The 17,938-nt window shown below is 55.2% G+C and overlaps 1 protein-coding gene across 1 annotated transcript in view; it reads right to left on the bottom strand.

Moving 5' to 3' along the window:
- The window catches only part of HMCN2 (hemicentin 2), a 158,973-nt gene that overhangs the window by 115,585 nt on the left and 25,450 nt on the right, over positions 1–17,938 (bottom strand). Inside the window, 9 exon segments of the mRNA XM_013993934.2 lie at positions 431–558; positions 975–1,116; positions 2,206–2,478; positions 3,781–3,902; positions 4,415–4,559; positions 7,505–7,768; positions 11,040–11,160; positions 12,057–12,163; positions 12,821–12,992. Coding sequence (XP_013849388.2) covers positions 431–558; positions 975–1,116; positions 2,206–2,478; positions 3,781–3,902; positions 4,415–4,559; positions 7,505–7,768; positions 11,040–11,160; positions 12,057–12,163; positions 12,821–12,992 — 1,474 coding nt within the window.

Here is a 17,938-nt window from a genome sequence, read left to right as displayed (position 1 = left end):
CTGCCCCCTCTCTCCAGCCCCCTTGCAGCCCCTTGGGCAACCTAGACTCACTCCCACCTCAGGGCTTTTGCCCCACGTGGTCCCTCTGCCTGGAACGCTGTTCCCGTTTCCTTCTGCAGCCAGAGGCTGGTCCTGGGTGTACGTACGGCTGTTTCCCTCTCGCCCCAGCTACTTATCACTTCTTCACGCCTGTGCTGTACCTGTCCTAGCACCCTGCCCATCTGGAAGTACCTCATTTAACTGTTTGCCTGTTCCCGCTGTGCTCCCCCGTTAGAGCATAAGCTGCACCTGACAGGGACCCCGTGTCCACCGCTGTATCCCCACTGCCTGCCATGCAGCAGATGCTTAATAAGTACTGGTGGAGACGGGAGGAGGGGGAGGGAGGGAGGGCTGGACACCCCTCTCCTGCAGATGCCCTTGGCCCGAGTACCTGCGTAGTAGAGGGTGACCGTCTCCTCGTCTGTGCCAACCTCATTAGCAGCCTGGCAGCTGTAATTCCCAGCATCCTCTGGGGCCACTCCCTGAATGATCAGGGTTCCCTGGGCATCCATGCGGACTCTGGAGTCGTGCCATGAAATGCATTCAACAGCAAGGGGCCCGTTAGCTGGGGTCTTGCTCTAAGTCATTATTAATAGCAAATTAATTAATGGCATCACTGGCGACACCACTCTACACTGATTGCTTGCTCTGTGCCGGGCTGCGTGTTCAGTACTTTACAGACCTTTTTTCGTTCATTGGGCTCAGAGAGGTAAAGTGATCTGCCCAAGGTCACACAGCCTAAATGGCAGAGGCAGGATTCCAGCACAAGTCTGCTGATTCTGAAGTGGCAGCTCCTGACCTGAGCGGCACTCAGGCTCAAATCCCCCCAGGAAGAAGGCAAGGCAAACGCTACTCCCCCGTTTATAGCCGAGAAGACTGGGGCTCCCTGTCCCTCCAGTTCCCAGTCCCAGAGCTCCAAGCGCTGGGCGGCTCACCTGCTGTCTTCTTGCAGGGTGTGACCCTCACGGCTCCAGGAGATGTGGGGTTCAGGGTACCCAGTGGCCGAGCAGCTGACCCTCACCTCCGTGCCCTGGGAAAAGCGCTGGGACCTGGTGTGGATGCTGACCTGTGGGGCCTCTGTCGTTCAGAGTGGACAGGTGGGGAAGAGCTCGTCAGAGCAGCCGTGCTGTCCCAGGCTTCCGGCCCTGGGTCCCCTGCCCCGTCCCTGCAGACGGCAGAGACCTAGGACACAAAGGCCCGAGGGGCCTGCATCCCTGCAAACAGCCTCCTTAGGAAGTGGGGTTGGGCAGGCAGCCGCCAAGGCACGTCCCCCAACCACACAGGGACCTGGCCTCCCAACACCCCTCAACGGGAAGCTTGAGCTCCCTGGGTTTCTGCTCTGGGCTGAGCAACCCAAAGAGGTTTAGGGAACCATCAAGATGCCAGGGCTGGGGAGTTCCCACTGAGGCTCAGCAGGTTAAGAACCTGACACAGCGTCCCTGAAGACGCAGGTTCAATCCCTGGCCTTGCTCAGTGGGTTAAGGATCCGGCATCGCCATGCACTCTGGTGTAGGTTGCCGATGTGGCTCAGATGCTGCGTTGCTGTGGCTGTGGTGTAGGCCAGCAGCTACAGCTCTGATTCAACCCCTAGCCTGGGAACCTCCATATGCTGTGGGTGGGGCCCTAAAAAAAAAAAAAAAAAAAAAGAGTCACTGGCTCAAGAGGGAAAACCTATTCCAACACCAAGTGTACTCGAGGAAGCAGCACACAGAGAAGAGGATCTGTCTACACCCTGGATGGATCTGAAGTTACAGCCAGGCACTAACACTGCCTCCAATACCCCCATCTGGCCAGTGCTACCCAACCTCTGCCAAGCACACTTGACCTGTGGGCTTTCAGAAGCTTCCAGTGTTCCATCTCTGTCCTACATATTGAGAGGGTGGATAAGAGAGGTGCTCAGTAGCACAGGAAGATGACAGGACACAATGACACCGGCTTAGCCTACAGCAGTAGGCACTGAGGTTAGGTATGAGGATGAACTTCCCAACACCGAGAACCACCACATCTGGGCTGGAAGCTAGAGAATCCTCTTTCTCTGAAGGTTGAGAAAACACTGGAAGGGCTGACGTTGCCTGCAGCAGGTGGCGGAAGGGTAGAGGGACGGGTTGTCGGGCTTTGGGGGGAAACGCTAGGCAGTGTATGGAGGTGGGAGGGCGGCAGCCTCACCTCGTACCAGGAGCCAGACGGATGCCCTCGTGACCCCGTTGGAGTTGCTGGCCATGCACTGGTACCGCCCGCTGTCACTGGGGACGACGCCGCTGAGCTCCAGGGACAGGTTGGTCAGCTGGGTGACTCTACCCGCCGAGGCCGACAGGACTCGCCAGTCCCGGACCCATGTCAGATTATAGGGGGCCTCGCCCAGGACCTGGCAGGACAAGATGGCTGTCTCTCCCGGGGACACGGTCACGTTAGGGACAGGAACCAGCTGCGGTGGGGGGTCTGCGGGGAAAGATGCACAGGAAGCACTGGGGGGCTGCTCCTCCAAAACCCTGGTGATGCCCAGACTCCGAAGCCCGCTTTATCCACCACCCCACTGCCCCACCCTGGACACATCGGCCAGCAGAGCAGTTAACCTGCATCGGATGACCATGCTGGCTGGTGCCAACCACCCGCTGCATCACACACCCGCCGAGGGCTGCGCGTGTGTGCCTGCTTTCCACAGTGGTGTTTAGCAAGACAGCCTCCACTCTTCACACCGTTTGAGCCAACAGTTCCGCCCCGGGGAAGAAAGGCTCAGAAATAACCCTCCCTAAGGAGAGAGGAACCAGAACAGGGCTATTCTCGGTACAAAGGGCAGCATACGTAGAACAAAGGAAGGCCCCTGCCCCAAAGGAGGAAAGAGCTAAGAAAGCCGTGCTCTCGAGAAAAAGCCATAAAAAGTGACATATCGGGGAGCTCCCTGGTGGTCTAGTGGTTAGGACTTGGCACTTTCACCATTGAGACTTGGGTTTAGTCCCTGGTCTGGGAACTGAGATCCTGCATCAAAGCCGATACATGCTGTGGCCAAGAAAATAAAAGAAGTGACAGATCAGAGATTGTCCAACCAGGAATGTGGGCTGAGAAGCTGCAGGAAAAAGGCTGGATCCACCTGCCAATGACCATGATATCCAAGCCTACTAATGGGGAAACTGCATCCTCGTGGATACTAGTCGGATTCGTTAACCGCTGAGCCATGACAGGAACTCCAGGCTCATTATTTTAAAAATAAAGTTGGAGTTCCCTGGTGGCTCAGTGGATTGTCATTGCTGTGACTTGGGCCATTGCAGTGGCGCGAGTTCGATCCCTGGTCCCGGAACTTTAGCATGCTGCAGGTGCAGCTGAAAAAAATAAAGCCAATTTCATTTCAAGAGGACCTGTGGCATCTCTAGCTTTGCTGCTGCCATTCTGGTAGGACCTGGAGACATTAAAGTTGGGGACTACAAGATGGACAGTGACCCCTATAAGGGCCTGGGGGCTGGCAAGAAGCCAGGGGTGAAATCGAGGCTGGTGGCCTGGCCCGAGATGGGGTTCTCAACCTTCCTGCCACTGAGACCCACAGGCCACTCCTGGGTGAGATGGCCAAACGGGGGGCGGGCAAGCAGGTGCAGCGTGGGCGTCAGACTCTGGATGATGGACAGTCCCCAGCAGCTGGCTGGCACGCTCCCCCTGGATGGCGGAGCCCTGGGAGGAAATCCTAGCGGGAAAAGTCAGGCCGGGGATGGGGAGGGGAAGGGAAATTTGAATGGGCCCAAAGAGACAGACCTGTGACGACAATCTGGGCTTTTGCTCGTCCAGTCCCAGCCCTGCTGGCCGCCACGCACTCATATGTGCCTTCCTCGGCCTTGGAGGCCCGTGGGATCTCCCAGCTGCTGTTCCCGGACTGCCTGCAAACACAGAGCAGCAGGGGACACGCAATGACACGGACCCCAGTCAGGGACCCCCAGCCTCCTCCAGCCCTCAGGGGGCTTGGTCCCTGAATCCTGCCCAGAGAGGAGGACCCAAATCCTCTGGGGTGCTTGGTGAGGAGAGGCAGGCAGCCACGGACATGCAAATCCCACAATCCACTGGGGGACTTTGTGTATGCCCTGCCCCCTCTCTACTTGCCAGACTTCCAGCCACAAGGGGTGGGTCTCAGAGAGGCCTTCCTGTCCTGACCAGCGCAGAGCTGGGCCCCCTGGGTTGAATTTTCAGCAGCGAAGGAACGGTCAGGGCTCTTCCACGGGGTGATGGCCCAGCAGTGATGGAGCCTCAGGGAACCACGGTCCTCCACCCCGGGGCCAAGCTGGGAGACACCCAGGAGGACAAGACCCCACTCCTGCCACCCACTCCCCTCTGACCCCTCCAGGCCCCCAGGAGCCCTGGGACTGGGGACAACGGAGAGCCAGCGGCCACTCACCGAAAGTGCCTCTCCTCGCCCAGCCTGGCTCCGCCCCGCCGCAGCTGCAGCCGGAAGGGGAGGGCACTGTGCACAGAGCAGGAGACCAACAGGGGCTGGTGCAGGTAGCCGTGGATCCTGGGGGGCATGCTGACCAGCGGGGCACCTGTGGGCAAGGACCAGCACTCACTCGGGATTCCTCCCTGTGCCCCTACAGCCCGCCTTTGCCACATCAAGTGACACAGAGATCCATGAGGAGGGCCAGAAGGCTGGGATCCAATCCCTAGCTCCATCATCCGGTGGCCCCTGAGAGCAGGTCACATCGCCTCCCTAGGCCTCAGTTTCCTTCTCTGTAAAATGGGCTTAATTGTGCTACTGACTTCACCTTGTTGTCAAAAGGAGTGGGTGAGCGAGGATGTGTGGACAGCACTTGGCATACGCACGTGGCACAGCCAGCTCCATCACCCAAAACTCACGTGGTTTCTATGGTTTGTGAGAAGACTGGCCAGGAGAGGCGAGCCGGTGCCACCATTTTGTCAATTGCATGGGGCAGAGAAGTCAGACTGGTCCTAAAATCTGATGAAATGCTCCCCAGATGGGGCTCTCTAGGGTGTGGGTGCGGCTGTGCAACTGCTCGTCTGCCTGGAGGGTCAGTTTTACCCAAAATTGTTGGAGGGAAGCCTTTTTTATTTAAAAATAAGCATAGCTGGAGCATGGCTGTGAATACAAAATTCACACGCATTTTTGAGATAAAATAAGAGACTTCAATGAAATCTCACAGCTCATGATGAGCCTCTTGGGACCCCCGTCAGACGCCACTGCCCCCCTCGCCTGACTGTGGCCCTGGGGTGACACATACTCTTTCCTTGGCTCTTGGAATCACTTTGGTGGAAAAGTCTGAGAACTGCCCCCAGGGTCAGGCGTGGGCCGGCAGCGTCTCGCTGGGTGAGTTTGGGCGTGTGCTCAATCCTTGCGCTGCCCTCTCCCTCGTCCCCACCAGAGATGCTCGGAGGGTGAGACAATGTGCCAGACCTCCTCCGAGTGCAGAGCTAGGGGTGGGAGGGTGGCCGGTGACATCATGCTGCAGGCTCCCTGCCATGTCCCAGGGGAGAGGGGTGTCGGACCATCTAGCCACGTCCTCAGCTGTGTGCAGAGCAGTCACCGCTCACCCCCACACGCTGGAAGCCTCTGCAAGGCCAGCCCTGGCTCCCTCTTCCTGGAGCAGAAAAAGCCTGGGGACCCCAGGCCTCGCCCTCCCCCCACCCATCCCATCTCCAAACCCAGAGCCCCCTGCTCTCAAACTCTCAGCCTCTCAGACCAGGAAGGGAGGGCAGCAAAAACCCAAACCACATCCCTACCCCATCACAGCCCCACACTGTAATCTAGAGCTGACATGGGGACCAAAAGCCAGAGCTAAACTCCAAACTCCTGGATCCCCCCGAAAGAACAGGGGAGAGAGAAACAGAGGCTGCTGTGTCCCCTGCTGAAATTCCTTCCTGAAAATTCCTCCCCAATGTCAAAAAAGCCAAGGGAGGAGGAGCCCAGGGGCCACAGCAGAGGAGGGGAGACCAGGAGGCCGAAAGAAGGGGTCCTAAACCCCCAACCCTGCCTGGCCACACTCGGATCCTCAGAGTCCTCCGTCTCACCATGGGCACCTCAGCATCCCCCTGCATCCCGATGTATAGTGGACAGGGGAGTCTGAGACCCCCAGCAAAGCTGACGTTGAATTGTCAGTGAGAGCCACCTCTGTGAGCTCCCCCCAGGCCACTACCAAGGGGAAGGGGGAGTGGGCAGGAGGGAAGAACAAAATTCAATAAAGTGGCCTATGGCCAACAAGCTTGGGCACACCCCCCACAAGCCCTGCTTGGACCAGATGCAGATCTGGAAAGCCCAAGACTCCCCCCTGCCCTCTGGAGATTCTGTCTAGATGGTGAGATCTCAGGGACATGCAGGAAACTAGCAAGAGCCACACACATGGGAACCAATGTGACATGACCAAAGATGGAGCCACAAAATGACTTGTGCCTGCAATGGTGTCACAGGAACAGCAGCTGCCCTGAGTGGAGGGCCCTGGTCCACGGTTCCCAGGTCCAGGGTGCAGCCTCTGAGTTGTCTTGTTATGTGCATCAGCTTAGAGAACCCTCCAAGCAATGCTGTGAAATGGGTGGCCTCAGCTTCCTCAGCTGTAAAATGGGAACACATCTCAGAACTGCTGTAAGCATTCAGTGAGCTGATGCATGGCAAGTGCTTGGCCCAGGACTGTCCCGTGGGAAGTGCTGAACATGGTGACTGGATTAGTATCACCCTGATTACATTCATGTAGTAATTACGTGCATACTCGTACCTACTGCCCTCCCCACTGCTCTGTCTACAATGGCCTGGCACCATGACCAACACAAAATAATGTTGAATGCACAAGTGGATGGATGGACAGATAGGTGGGAGGGTACACAGATGGATGGATAGATAGATGGATGCATGCATGGATGGATGGATGGAGGGAGGGAGGGAGGGATGGGTGGATGGATGGATGGGTGGATGGATGATTGGATGGATGGATGGGTAGATGGATGGATGGAGGGAGGGATGGAGGGAGGGAGGGATGGGTGGATGGGTGGACGGATGGGTAGGTGGGTGGATGGATGGGTGGATGGAGGGAGGGAGGGATGGAGAGATGGATGGATGGGTGGATGGATGATTGGATAGATGAATGGATAGATGGATGGAGGGAGGGAGGGATGGATGGATGGGTGGACAGATGGGTGGGTGGGTGGATGGATGGAGGGATGGATGGATGGGTAGATGGATGGATAGATGGATGGAGGGAGGGATGGAGGGATGGATGGATGGGTGGATGGATGATTGGATGGATGGATGGGTAGATGGATGGATGGATGGATAGATGGATGGAGGGATGGATGACTTTGCAGTGAATCCTTGAGCTGAAAACTACATCCGAAGCATCTCACTATTTAACTTAATACCTTGCAGCGCTTGCTGCCCAGAGAAGTTTAATGCACAAATATTTCCTGCTCTACTCTAATCAGAAAAGCCTTCCAGGAAGAAATGAACCCCCCAGGGAGCTGGGGGTAGTAAGAGCCAGTCACTCACCTGGGGCTACCCCACGGTAGGAAACTCCGGAGACACGGAGGAGGGGGTTCCCCTCATGGTCCTTGCCCTTCACCTTGAGGTAGAAGCGCTCCTGGGGGGTGCGGAAGGACGGCCCGCCCCACAGCTGATGGGTGGATCCATTGGAGAGGGGCTGCGTGGGCAAAGTCAGAAGGGACCGCCCGGAGCTGTGTGAGAGCTCCACTGAGTCCAGGCGGCCGGGCGCCTGCAGGCCCGTGGAGTTGATCACCAGGGAGATGGGCACCCCTGCAGAGGGAGGGTGAGGAAGAGGCTGCTGGCATCTGTGCCGGGTTCTGTGATCCTCCCCAAGCAGGGGCCCCAGGACCACAGTCAGGGACCCCACCTACCTGGCCCACCTCTCCCCACTCCCTCACCTTCTCCTTCCTGTGCCAGCTAATACTGGATGGGATGGGGTGGGGGTGGGAGAGGGCTTGGGTACTGTCCGTGGTCCTGAAATGCCACGGTCCCTCCGACCCATGGCTTCCCACGGCTGCATCGCCTCTACCTCGCAACTGTGGCACTCACGGAGCAGAGCTGGGCAGGGGTGCTGCTGGTCATTAACTCTGCGGTTGGCTGTTGTCAGGCAGGCCCTGAGACGGGCCCCGATTCGGGAACACTGGCGCCTGCCCATCCTTCCCCCAAGCCCAGCGTTCCTCTGGTTTCCTTTTCTTTCTGGTTGGAAATGATCCTTCCCCACTCTCCCAGGAAAGGCAGAGCCAGACTTGGGTTTCATCATTTCTTTAGCTGACTGGGGGACTGTCAGGTCTCTCCCTTTTCAGAGAATTATTCATTTTTCTCTCTCTCTCACAGATCATAAACCAAGGACCAGAGGATGTGGTTGGTGTGGTCCCATGAAATGCCTTAAGACTTTTGAAAAAATATCAAGCCATCCAGAAAGGGCACATGCAAATCTGGAAGCCCAGATTCCTTTAAAAAATCAGGTGTGTCAGCGCTGGGATCGATTCCCATGTTGCAACAATTAGCCAACGGCATATCACAGCTGTCCCTCTGGCCCAGGCCCCACTGCCCAGTCAGCTGCAGCCGCCCCTATCCCCTGGTGCCCCTGGCACTGAGGCCAAGTACCAGTCGCTATTTATCATTTGAAATTTCCCTGCTGTTTCCCTCCCTTTTAAACATTTTTTAAAACTGTTGTTTCTTTTTTGGCCACACCTGTGGCCTATATGGAAGTTCCCAGGCCAGGGATTGAATCTGAGCTGTAGCTATAACCTATGCCTCAGCTGCAGCAACACTGGATCCTTAACCCACTGCACCACAGTGGGAACTCCTCTCTCTCTCTCTTTCGTCTTTTAGGGCTGCACCCGCAGCATATGGAGGTTCTGAGGCTAGGGGTCAAATCAGAGCTGTAGCCACCAGCCTACACCACAGCCACAGCAACACCAGACCCGAGCCACATTTTTGATCTACACCACAGCTCACAGCAACACCCAGATCTTTTAACCACTGAGCAAGGCCAGGGATCGAACCTAAGTCCTCATGGATACTAGTCAGGTTCATTACCACTGAGCCACAACAGGAACTCCATCTTTTTTTTTTATTTTGTTTTGTTTTTGTTTTTTTGCCTTTTCTAGGCCCGCTCCTGTGGCATATGGAGGTTCCCAGGCTAGGGGTCGAATCGGAGCTGTAGCCACCGGCCTACGCCAGAGCCACAGCAATGCGGGATCCGAGCCACGTCTGCAACCTACACCACAGCTCACGGCAATGCCGGGTCCTAACCCACTGAGCGAGGCCAGGGATCGAACCCGCAACCTCATGGTTCCTAATCAGATTCGTCAACCACTGCGCCACGATGGGACCTCCAAGGAACGCCATCTTTTTTTAACGTCTTGGATCCACATCTTTATCAAAAGTAAAAACCAAAGAGGGTCACATGTGGTCACCCCTTTTCATTTGGAAGATAATTTACTGCTGATCCTGGCCAGGAAAGCCACAGAGGTGACAAGAATGGCAAACATTAGAGGAGATACGGACTCAAAGGAAAGCTCCGAGGGTCTGGCACACACCACTATTCGGGGGTCCAGAGTTAGCCTGACTTGGTCTAGACCCCCTCCCCACCCCTCTGCTCAGCTGGTCCAGGAAAATCCTCTGAATGTCCATGGCAAGAAGCCACTTTCCAAACTAAAATTAGGAGCCCTGGCCTGGCTATCAGACTATCTTCTTTCTTTTTTCTTTTTCATAGCTGCACCTGTGGCACATGGAGTTCGAGGCCAGGGATCAAATTCGAGCCTCAGCTGCTACCTATGCCACAGCTGCAGCGACACCCGTTCCTTAACTCACTGTGCGGGGCAGAGGATCAAACCCTCGCCGTCTCAGAGACAACACCAGATCCTTTTTGCTTTTTTTTAGGGCCGCATCCATAGTATATGGAGAGTCCCAGGCTAGGGGTCCCATCAGAGCTACAGCTGCCATCCTACACCACAGCTCATGAAAACACTGGGTCCTTAACCCACTGAACAAGGCCAGGGATCGCACCTGCAACCTCATGGATACTAGTCAGACTCGTTTCTGCTGCAGCCTGATGGGAACTCCAACACCGAATTCTTAGCTTGCTGAGCCACAGTGGAAACTCTAGGATGGCATTTTCTGGCAGGGAGCTTTGGCAACCTCAGCCAGAAGCCCCTGCCTGCTCTGGGGTCCAGGCTTCTCCAGATGGAACCACGATGGGACACATAGGTAACCTCAGACCCCACTGGGCAGCTTCTAATCAGAAACTAATCCTGTGCCTCCAACCTCAACATCCCCCCAGGCTACCAACCCCCTCTCAGTCTCTGGGGTCTATAAAGGTCCATCAGGACACTCATTCTCTTAGAGTGGGACACTGCGCCCCTCTCCAGGTGAGCAATCAACTCAAGCCCCTGTGGGTGTATTCAACTAGCCTGACATTTGCTGGAAAGATTAAGAAGTAGGGTTCTAGAGAGACAAGACTTTTTTTTTTTTTTCTCCTTTTTTACTGCTGCACTTGCAGCATATGCAAGTTCCCAGGCTAGGGGCTGAATTGGAGCTGCGGCTGCGAACTACGACGCCACAGCCCCAGCAATGTGGGACCCAAGCCACAACCTACACTGCAGCTTGCGGCAATGCCGGGTCCTTAACCCACTGAGCGGGGCCGGGGATTGAACCCCCATCCTCCAGGATGCGATTTGGGTTCTTAACCCTCTGAGCCACAGTGGGAACTCCTAGACATACAAATCTTGACAAAAACAAAGGGGAAGATGTGAACGTAGGAGTCAGAGGGATGGCGTGAGGCCCTGGAGACCTTGGGGGCAGGAAGGACAATCTAAAGTAAATGGTCCCATGTCACCTGGGCTGGAGCTGACAGCGAGGGTGCTGGCCCGGAGCTCAGTTCACTGTGGTGTGAGAGAGGCTGGACCCAGCCTCCGCAGGACCCATCCCACAGCCATGGGCCAGCTGCCCCCCAGAGGTCCCCCCACTTCCCAAAGTCAAGCCCCACCTCTGCAGATGGCGGCCCCGCATCACCCCAGGGCCAAGGGCACTGTACCTTGCAGGGGCCACTCGATGGTGTGGTTGAGGTCCAGGGAGGGCTGAGTGGAGAAGCCGGCTCGGAAGTCGATGCTGCTGATGCCAGTGATCCTGACCGAGTGGCGGCCGCTGCTATAGACCTGACACAGCCCCAGGCCCATGTCACCATGGGCGTCCGACTCCAGTACCCCAGCCGGAGGTGGCTGACCTGACCCGGCCCGGAGCCAGCTGCTGGAATTTTCCCGCCTCTGCAGACCTGTGGGCACCTCATCTGCTCCCTGGGGGCCCTGCGTGATGCTCCCCAAATGAAGGGGAAGAAACCCAGAGACAGCGCTGTCTGGAGAAGGACTCTGGAAGCTGCCCTGCCCTTCCCACGCCCCCTGCCCAATACCCACAGGCCCCATCCGTCCCCCCCTGAACATCTAACCCCTGCCATGCCTTCCCCGTGGGCCTGAGAGCTCTTGGCTCAAAGATGCTCGGAGTTTGAAGGCTAGCAGCGTTGCACTTGGCCTGCAGCTCCCAGCACCGTGCTGGGCGCCCAGGAGGGGCTCCATAAATGTTTGCCTGATCAGCGAGAGCTATATCCTCCCGAGGCAGCAGCCTGCCCCATCCCAAGACACTCTGTTGGGAGCCCAGCCTGTCCCCAGCCCCAGCCCCCCAGCGCCTTGCAGATTAGAGCAGACCCTGCTCCCCATGCCAGTCCTGTCCCTCAGCCAAGGTCACCCCCACTTCTTTTGTGCCTTCTTCACAGGACAGAGTGCTGAACCACCAGCCGGCTCAGCCGCCCACCTCTGGACCCTCAAGTCGTTTCTCCAAGTCCTTCTTAGAAGTTCCCCAATTAACCCTAAACCACTCCGCTCCCTCTCACTCGTGCAAAGCAGAATACACCTCCTCTGTGCTTGACCCCTTACTTCTGTTGATATGCCCACATCTTATCAAGGATGCCCTTAGCTTCCCAGTGGCCCAAGCCGGAGAGAGATGGTATCTCGGCTGGTGAAGCTGGCCTCCCCAGCCCGGAGAACCCAAGGCCCCCTACCTTGATGGACCACAGCCCGGGATGCTCAGGCTTAAAGGCCACGACCTTGGCTGAGTCAGGGATGCTGAGGAGCACGTTGAGGCCCTCGTCTTTCTGCAGGATCCTCCCTGTGGAAACCCCAAGGACAGCCCAGTCCCTGACCCTTTGCTGGGGATGACAGCGGCCCAGCCCTGTCCTGGGAACCCACAGCCCTCCAAACACCAGCCTTAGGCTTCCTAGAGGAACCGACAAGAGGCCTCGGTGGTACCCAGGCCCCTACCTCATCCTGGACTCCATCCTCACCCCCTGACCCCCAGGTGTGCGCTGTGCGCTGTACCCCTGGCCTCTAGTCTTAACTACTCAGAGTATCCTTGGAGCACCTCGGGGCCAGGCGGCTGGATCCAAATCACACGGACCCTTCATGACCCAGGCAAGTCGCTCCACTTTCCAGAGCCCCAGCTCCCCAGCTCCCCAGCTCTGCGGTGTGCCACTGGCTCTTGCCCCGATCCACTCATCAGACCACCGCAGGGAGGACGCCATGTGACCTCCGCAGCCCTGGGACTGGCATTATTCTAATTCACCTTGCCAGGCTGCTAACGGCCTCCCTGACTCCTTGCCCACCGTGGGCATCCTCTCTACCCTTTGCTCCGCATCCCCCCTACCCCCTGGCTCCCGGAGCCTCGTGTCCATCCCCGTGACCGCCCTGGGCCTCTCTCCTCTGTCCCATCTTGGACCCCTAGCTTGGTCTCAGGCCAAGGGGGAGGCCAGCCCGGGGGCGCACATACCCAGCGGGTCTCGGATCTCGATCTCAGGGCCTGGGCCACTCAGGGAGATGGTGACCTCCTGCAGGCTGGGATCGAAGGGGATCTTCCACGTGTGCTCACCACCCTCCTCGTGGTCCGTGGACAGCAGGTGCACCCTGGAGGCCTGGATGGCTGACTCCACCCACTTCAGCACCTGGGAGGCAGGTGTGAGAAGCTGATGCCGGCAGGTGCCCAAGATGTCTCGCTTGTGTCTGACCCACAGGAGGTGGGTCCCTAGCAGGCCGCCAGCTGTGTATAGAACCCAGTCCCCTGATGGGTTTTAAGGCAGCATACAGGCTTTCCAGGTCACCTGAGGCCACCCCGCATCTCCCCTTCAGCGATAGCCAAGGCATCCAGTAAAAACTAGGAAAGAGGGAGAGGAGGGGGCCCCTCCAGCCTGAACCATCTCTTTCCAGGCTAAGTTACATCCAGAAGTATCCTGTGCAAACACGAAAACTGAATCAAAATGAAACTCAAGGAGTTCCCATCATGGCTCGGTGGGTTAAGAACCTGACTAGTAACCATGAGGATGTGGGTTCAATCCCTGGCTTCGATCCGTGGGTAAGGATCCAGCGTTGCCAAGAGCTGCAGTGTAGGTTGCAGACCCGGCTCAGAACTGGTGTTGCTGTGGCTGCGGCACAGGGCAGCAGCTGCAGCTCCAATTTAACCCTTAGCCTGGGAACTTCCATATGCTGCAGGTTCAGCCGTAAAAAAAAAAAAAAGAAACACGAACTGACCATACAACAAATTGGTACCATAAACACCAATTTGAGAGAAAAGAATAATTCTACATGATTCTGGAACCTAGGGGATCAACAGGTCTTTTTCAGTGGGAAGCACCCTGAGGACAAAAAGAGTGCAAAGGAATCTTTATTTAGTAAGGTGCAAGTTGGCGGAACTAGCACCGTGATTGTGAAACCACGTTATGTCTCTTGGGGGCTAAAAAAAGGAAGTAAATATATTAATGATTTCCCAACCAAGATTTTCTCTTACAGCCGAGGGTAAGAGAAAGCTGCAAGCATTTTATTTATATATAAATTCACTCCAAGTGAATTTAGAACCTAGTAGTTACCAAATACCATTTTCTAATAGGGTTCTTTAGAGAAATGGCTAATCCCAGGTCTAGGGCAAGGCAATTTACAGAAAGCCTGGAGCTACTGGTAATTCCATAAAGTAAGGAAGGTCTCAAAGACGATGGGGACATAGCAAAAGGAGAGAGGAACCAGCTGAAAGGAGCTCCCATCAGCTATACTGGGGACAACTTGAGCCCCCAAAAGAATGATGATAATCAACTGAAAGACAGGAGTTCCCATCGTGGCTCAGTGGTTAGTGAATCCGACTAGGAACCATGGGGTTTCAGGTTCGATCCCTGGCCTTGCTCAGTGGATTGAGGATCCAGCGTAGCCGTGAGCTGTGGTGTAGGTTGCAGACTCGGCTCGGATCCCGCGTTGCTGTGGCTCTGGCGTAGTCTGGCAGCTACAGCTCCGATTCGACCCCTAGACTGGGAACCTCGATATGCCGCGAGAACGGCCCAAGAAATGGCAAAAAGACCAAAAAAAAGAAAAAATCAACTGAAAGACATTGAATGATGTAATCTATGCACCCACAATAATACTCAAAAAAAAAAAAGCAGGATTCAGAGCAATAAAACCTCACCTGCCACCAATGAAGGTAACTTTTTTTCTTTGTAGGGTTGCACCCGTGGCATATGGAAGTTCCCAGGCCAGAGGTCGAAAAGGAGCTGCAGCTGCTGGCCTATAACACAGCCACAGTGACACCAGATCTGAGCTGCATCTGGGACCTACACCGAGCTGCACCTTCACCAGATCCTTAACCCCCTGGGTGGGGCCAGGGATGGAACCTGCGTCCTCATGGATACTAGCCGGATTCATTACTACTGAGCCACAACGGGAACTCCTGCAATGTCTTCATTAAAGAGAACGCATTAAGTGTCATCCTTACTTTTCAACAGGAATTGTGCTGCAAAGGAACCAAATCAACCCTTTCGATAAGCAAAAGCTCTCCTTGTTTGTTCGTTTGGTTTATGTGGGCCACACCTGCAGCACATGGAGGTTCCCAGGCTAGGGGTCGAATTGGAGCTGTAGCTGCCGGCCTTCACCACAGCCACAGACAGCAATGCTGGATCCGAGCCGTGTCTGCAATCTACACCACAGCTCACAATAACACTGGATCCTTAACCCACTGAACAAGGCCAGGGATCGAACCCGAAGCCTCATGGATACTAGTCATGCAAAATCCCTTCTTCATGGAAGAATGCTCACTCATAAATATGGAAGGGACGATGCAATTAGGAAATCAACATTTTGCAACTCCTAATTAAATAATCATTTCCGGCAAGCATCCTCAGTGGATGCTGAAAACGGGATGAAAGGTTGCTAGGAAACTGGGGGTCCACACGGAGCCTCAGAGTGACCCCCACAGGCTCCCTGAGTCAGAAAGGGAAAAATAATGGCTTACAACGCCCGAGCTGGCTGTCGCCCGCTGAACCTGATAATCAAACTTATCATCCGTAATAGGAAGACAGATATCATTTGCCTCCTGGTATGATGCAACAGAAAATACACACAGCACCAACAATGAAATTCTCCTGCCAAAAATGTCAGCCTCGATCTGATCAGTCGGCGAGAGCTCACTTCCAGTTGCGAAGGAATAAAGGAATATGGGTAAAGGATAAAGGAACAATTTATTGACCCCCATAAGGAAACAATCAGATGACTCCAGACCCCGGGACACCGTACAACCAATGCCTTTCCAACAAGTTAGTGACATGAAAAAAAAGGCCGGACTGCTCCAGAGTTAAGGAGACTTCACAGACATAACGACCAAGTGAAATGCACGGTCCTTGCCTCAGTCCTGCTTTGACATTTTTGTGGGCGAACAGGGAAATCTCAGTATGGACTTGGCATCGGATGATACGAGCAAAGTCCTAGTCATTTTATTAGGGTTATTAGGATGCTCTGGGTTATGCTGGGATCTACCGCTTTTTTCTTTTTTATTTAATTTTCTCTTTTTCTGGCCACACCCGTGACATATGGAAGTTCCCGGGCTAGGGGTCCAATCAGAGCTACAGCTGCCGGCCTGCACCACAGCCACAGCAAAGCAGGATCCCAGCTGCGTCTGACCTACACCACAGCTCACCGCAACACCCGATCCTTAACCCACTGAGCGAGGCCAGGGATCAAACCTGCAGCCTCATGAATCCTGGTCGGGTTTGTTAACCACTGAGCCACCAAAGGAACTCCCGGAATCAACCTCCTTTTTAAACCCATGCTGAATTATTTACAGATAAAGCATCATGATTCAACAAAAGATATAGAAAAAGAGAGATGTCACCGGTGGAGTAAAAACATGAACTGCTGGATCTGGCAGGTACATTTTTTTCCCCCTTTTCTCTATCTTTGATACTTTTCATCTTAATTTTTAAGGAAAAGGCATTTAGAAGGAACAACTAAGTATGCCATGACTTTCATACTTGAGTAACCATAGTGGTATCCTGCTCCTTGCCAACTCTAGTCAACTGCAACTGGCTCCCTGGAATACTGTTTGGAGAAATGCATGGCCACATTCAGCCTCAATTAGAAAAAGGTCTGGGATTGATTAGGAATGTCTGCCATGGATAGGGAATTAGGCAGTGGTGTCTGGCAGGCTCCCTTGCCCTAAATCACAGTCCTCCAGCTCTGCCTACCATGGGATCTCCCACGGAAGGGAAAGGGAACAGGAGGGAACTGGAAGAACTGGCTGTGATGTGGGAAATGAATACCTTTTGTTCAGACTGAGCTGGAACATGAGCCCAGATTGTACAGCTCAATTTCAGTTATCACAGGAGAAGAATTCAGTGGTCTGAAAACTCATCTCTTTTTAGACTCGGGGCCTCTTCATTCTTTTGTTTTGCCTAACTTTCTAAGTAATGCTTCTCTTTTCAAAAGATCCCACCTTGTCCTGGTCAAGAAACGGAGACAATTCTCTGTCCATTGCGGTGGGGAGAGCAGGGGGTTGGAAGTGAGCAGCAGCCGCGGCTCCCAGCTGGAGGGGCCGACAGAAGCGGGCCGTGCAAGGCAACTCCCCCCGCCCCACCGCAAAGCAACAGCTCTGTGCCCACTGTCGTCCCCCCTTGGGGCCCGGCCTGGTCAGGGGTCAGGAAGAAATCATAACGGAGCAAGGCTGCCAGAAGGCTGGGTGGCAGCACCGGCTGACAATTACCCAGACAAGCCACACTCGCTACTGTGTTTCAACTGTCATTACAAGCTCTTTGCAGGATGTTTTAATGGAGAGAAGATGCCCAGAGATCCAGGCTGCTGACCCATGGAGAGGGCCGATATGGGACTGAAGGCCAGCGACCCCGTCAAGAGGTGGCCTGCCCCCAAGGCCTGCGCTGTAAGCACATTGCCACGTGGGAGCTGGAGGTGCTGACCCTCTATGCCCACAGTCAGGCCAGACCCCTGCAGGCCCAGGCCTGGGGGCAAAGCCGCTGGACCCAGTGATGGCTCCCGGGGCTCAGAGAAGAATCTAGGGAGACTTCTGAGCAGAGAGCCTCATCAGGCAAACTTAATGTTTATTTGCGTAGGTAATAGCTTCCAGATGTTAGCCGGACCGGGGGGGCCTGGAAGCCAGCAATGCGCTGCACTGGGGCTCATCTCTCTGTCGCTGATGAGGAAGGAATGAGAGAATCTGGCTGCTACCCCGGCCAGATGGTGGCCACTCAGCCGTTCAGATAAATCATCCCCAAGGCTCCTCCCAGGACCTCTGACAGCCAGGGTGACTGAGGAAGCGGGGAGGGGAAGCCAGTGGCTGAATGGGCCTCAGCAGCCATGGATCAGAAAACTGAGGGCAGGGAGTTCCCATCATGGCTCTGCGGTACCGAACCCGACTAGTACCCACGAGGACACGGGTTTGATCCCTGGCCTTGCTCAGTGGGTTAAGGATCCAGAGTTGCTGTGGCTGTGGCGTCTGGTAGCCGCAGCTTTGATTTGCCCCCTAGCCTGGAAACTTCCATGTGCCATGGGTGTGGCCCTAAAAAGACACCCACACAAAAGAAATAAAACTGAGGGCAGGATTCCTATGTCAGGAAGCTCAGCGGGC

The sequence above is a fragment of the Sus scrofa genome, chromosome 1 (genome assembly GCF_000003025.6).
Source record: "Sus scrofa isolate TJ Tabasco breed Duroc chromosome 1, Sscrofa11.1, whole genome shotgun sequence".
Lineage (NCBI taxonomy): Eukaryota > Metazoa > Chordata > Mammalia > Artiodactyla > Suidae > Sus > Sus scrofa.
Note: the sequence above shows the minus strand (reverse complement) of the source record. Positions and strands in the feature narration are given on the sequence as shown.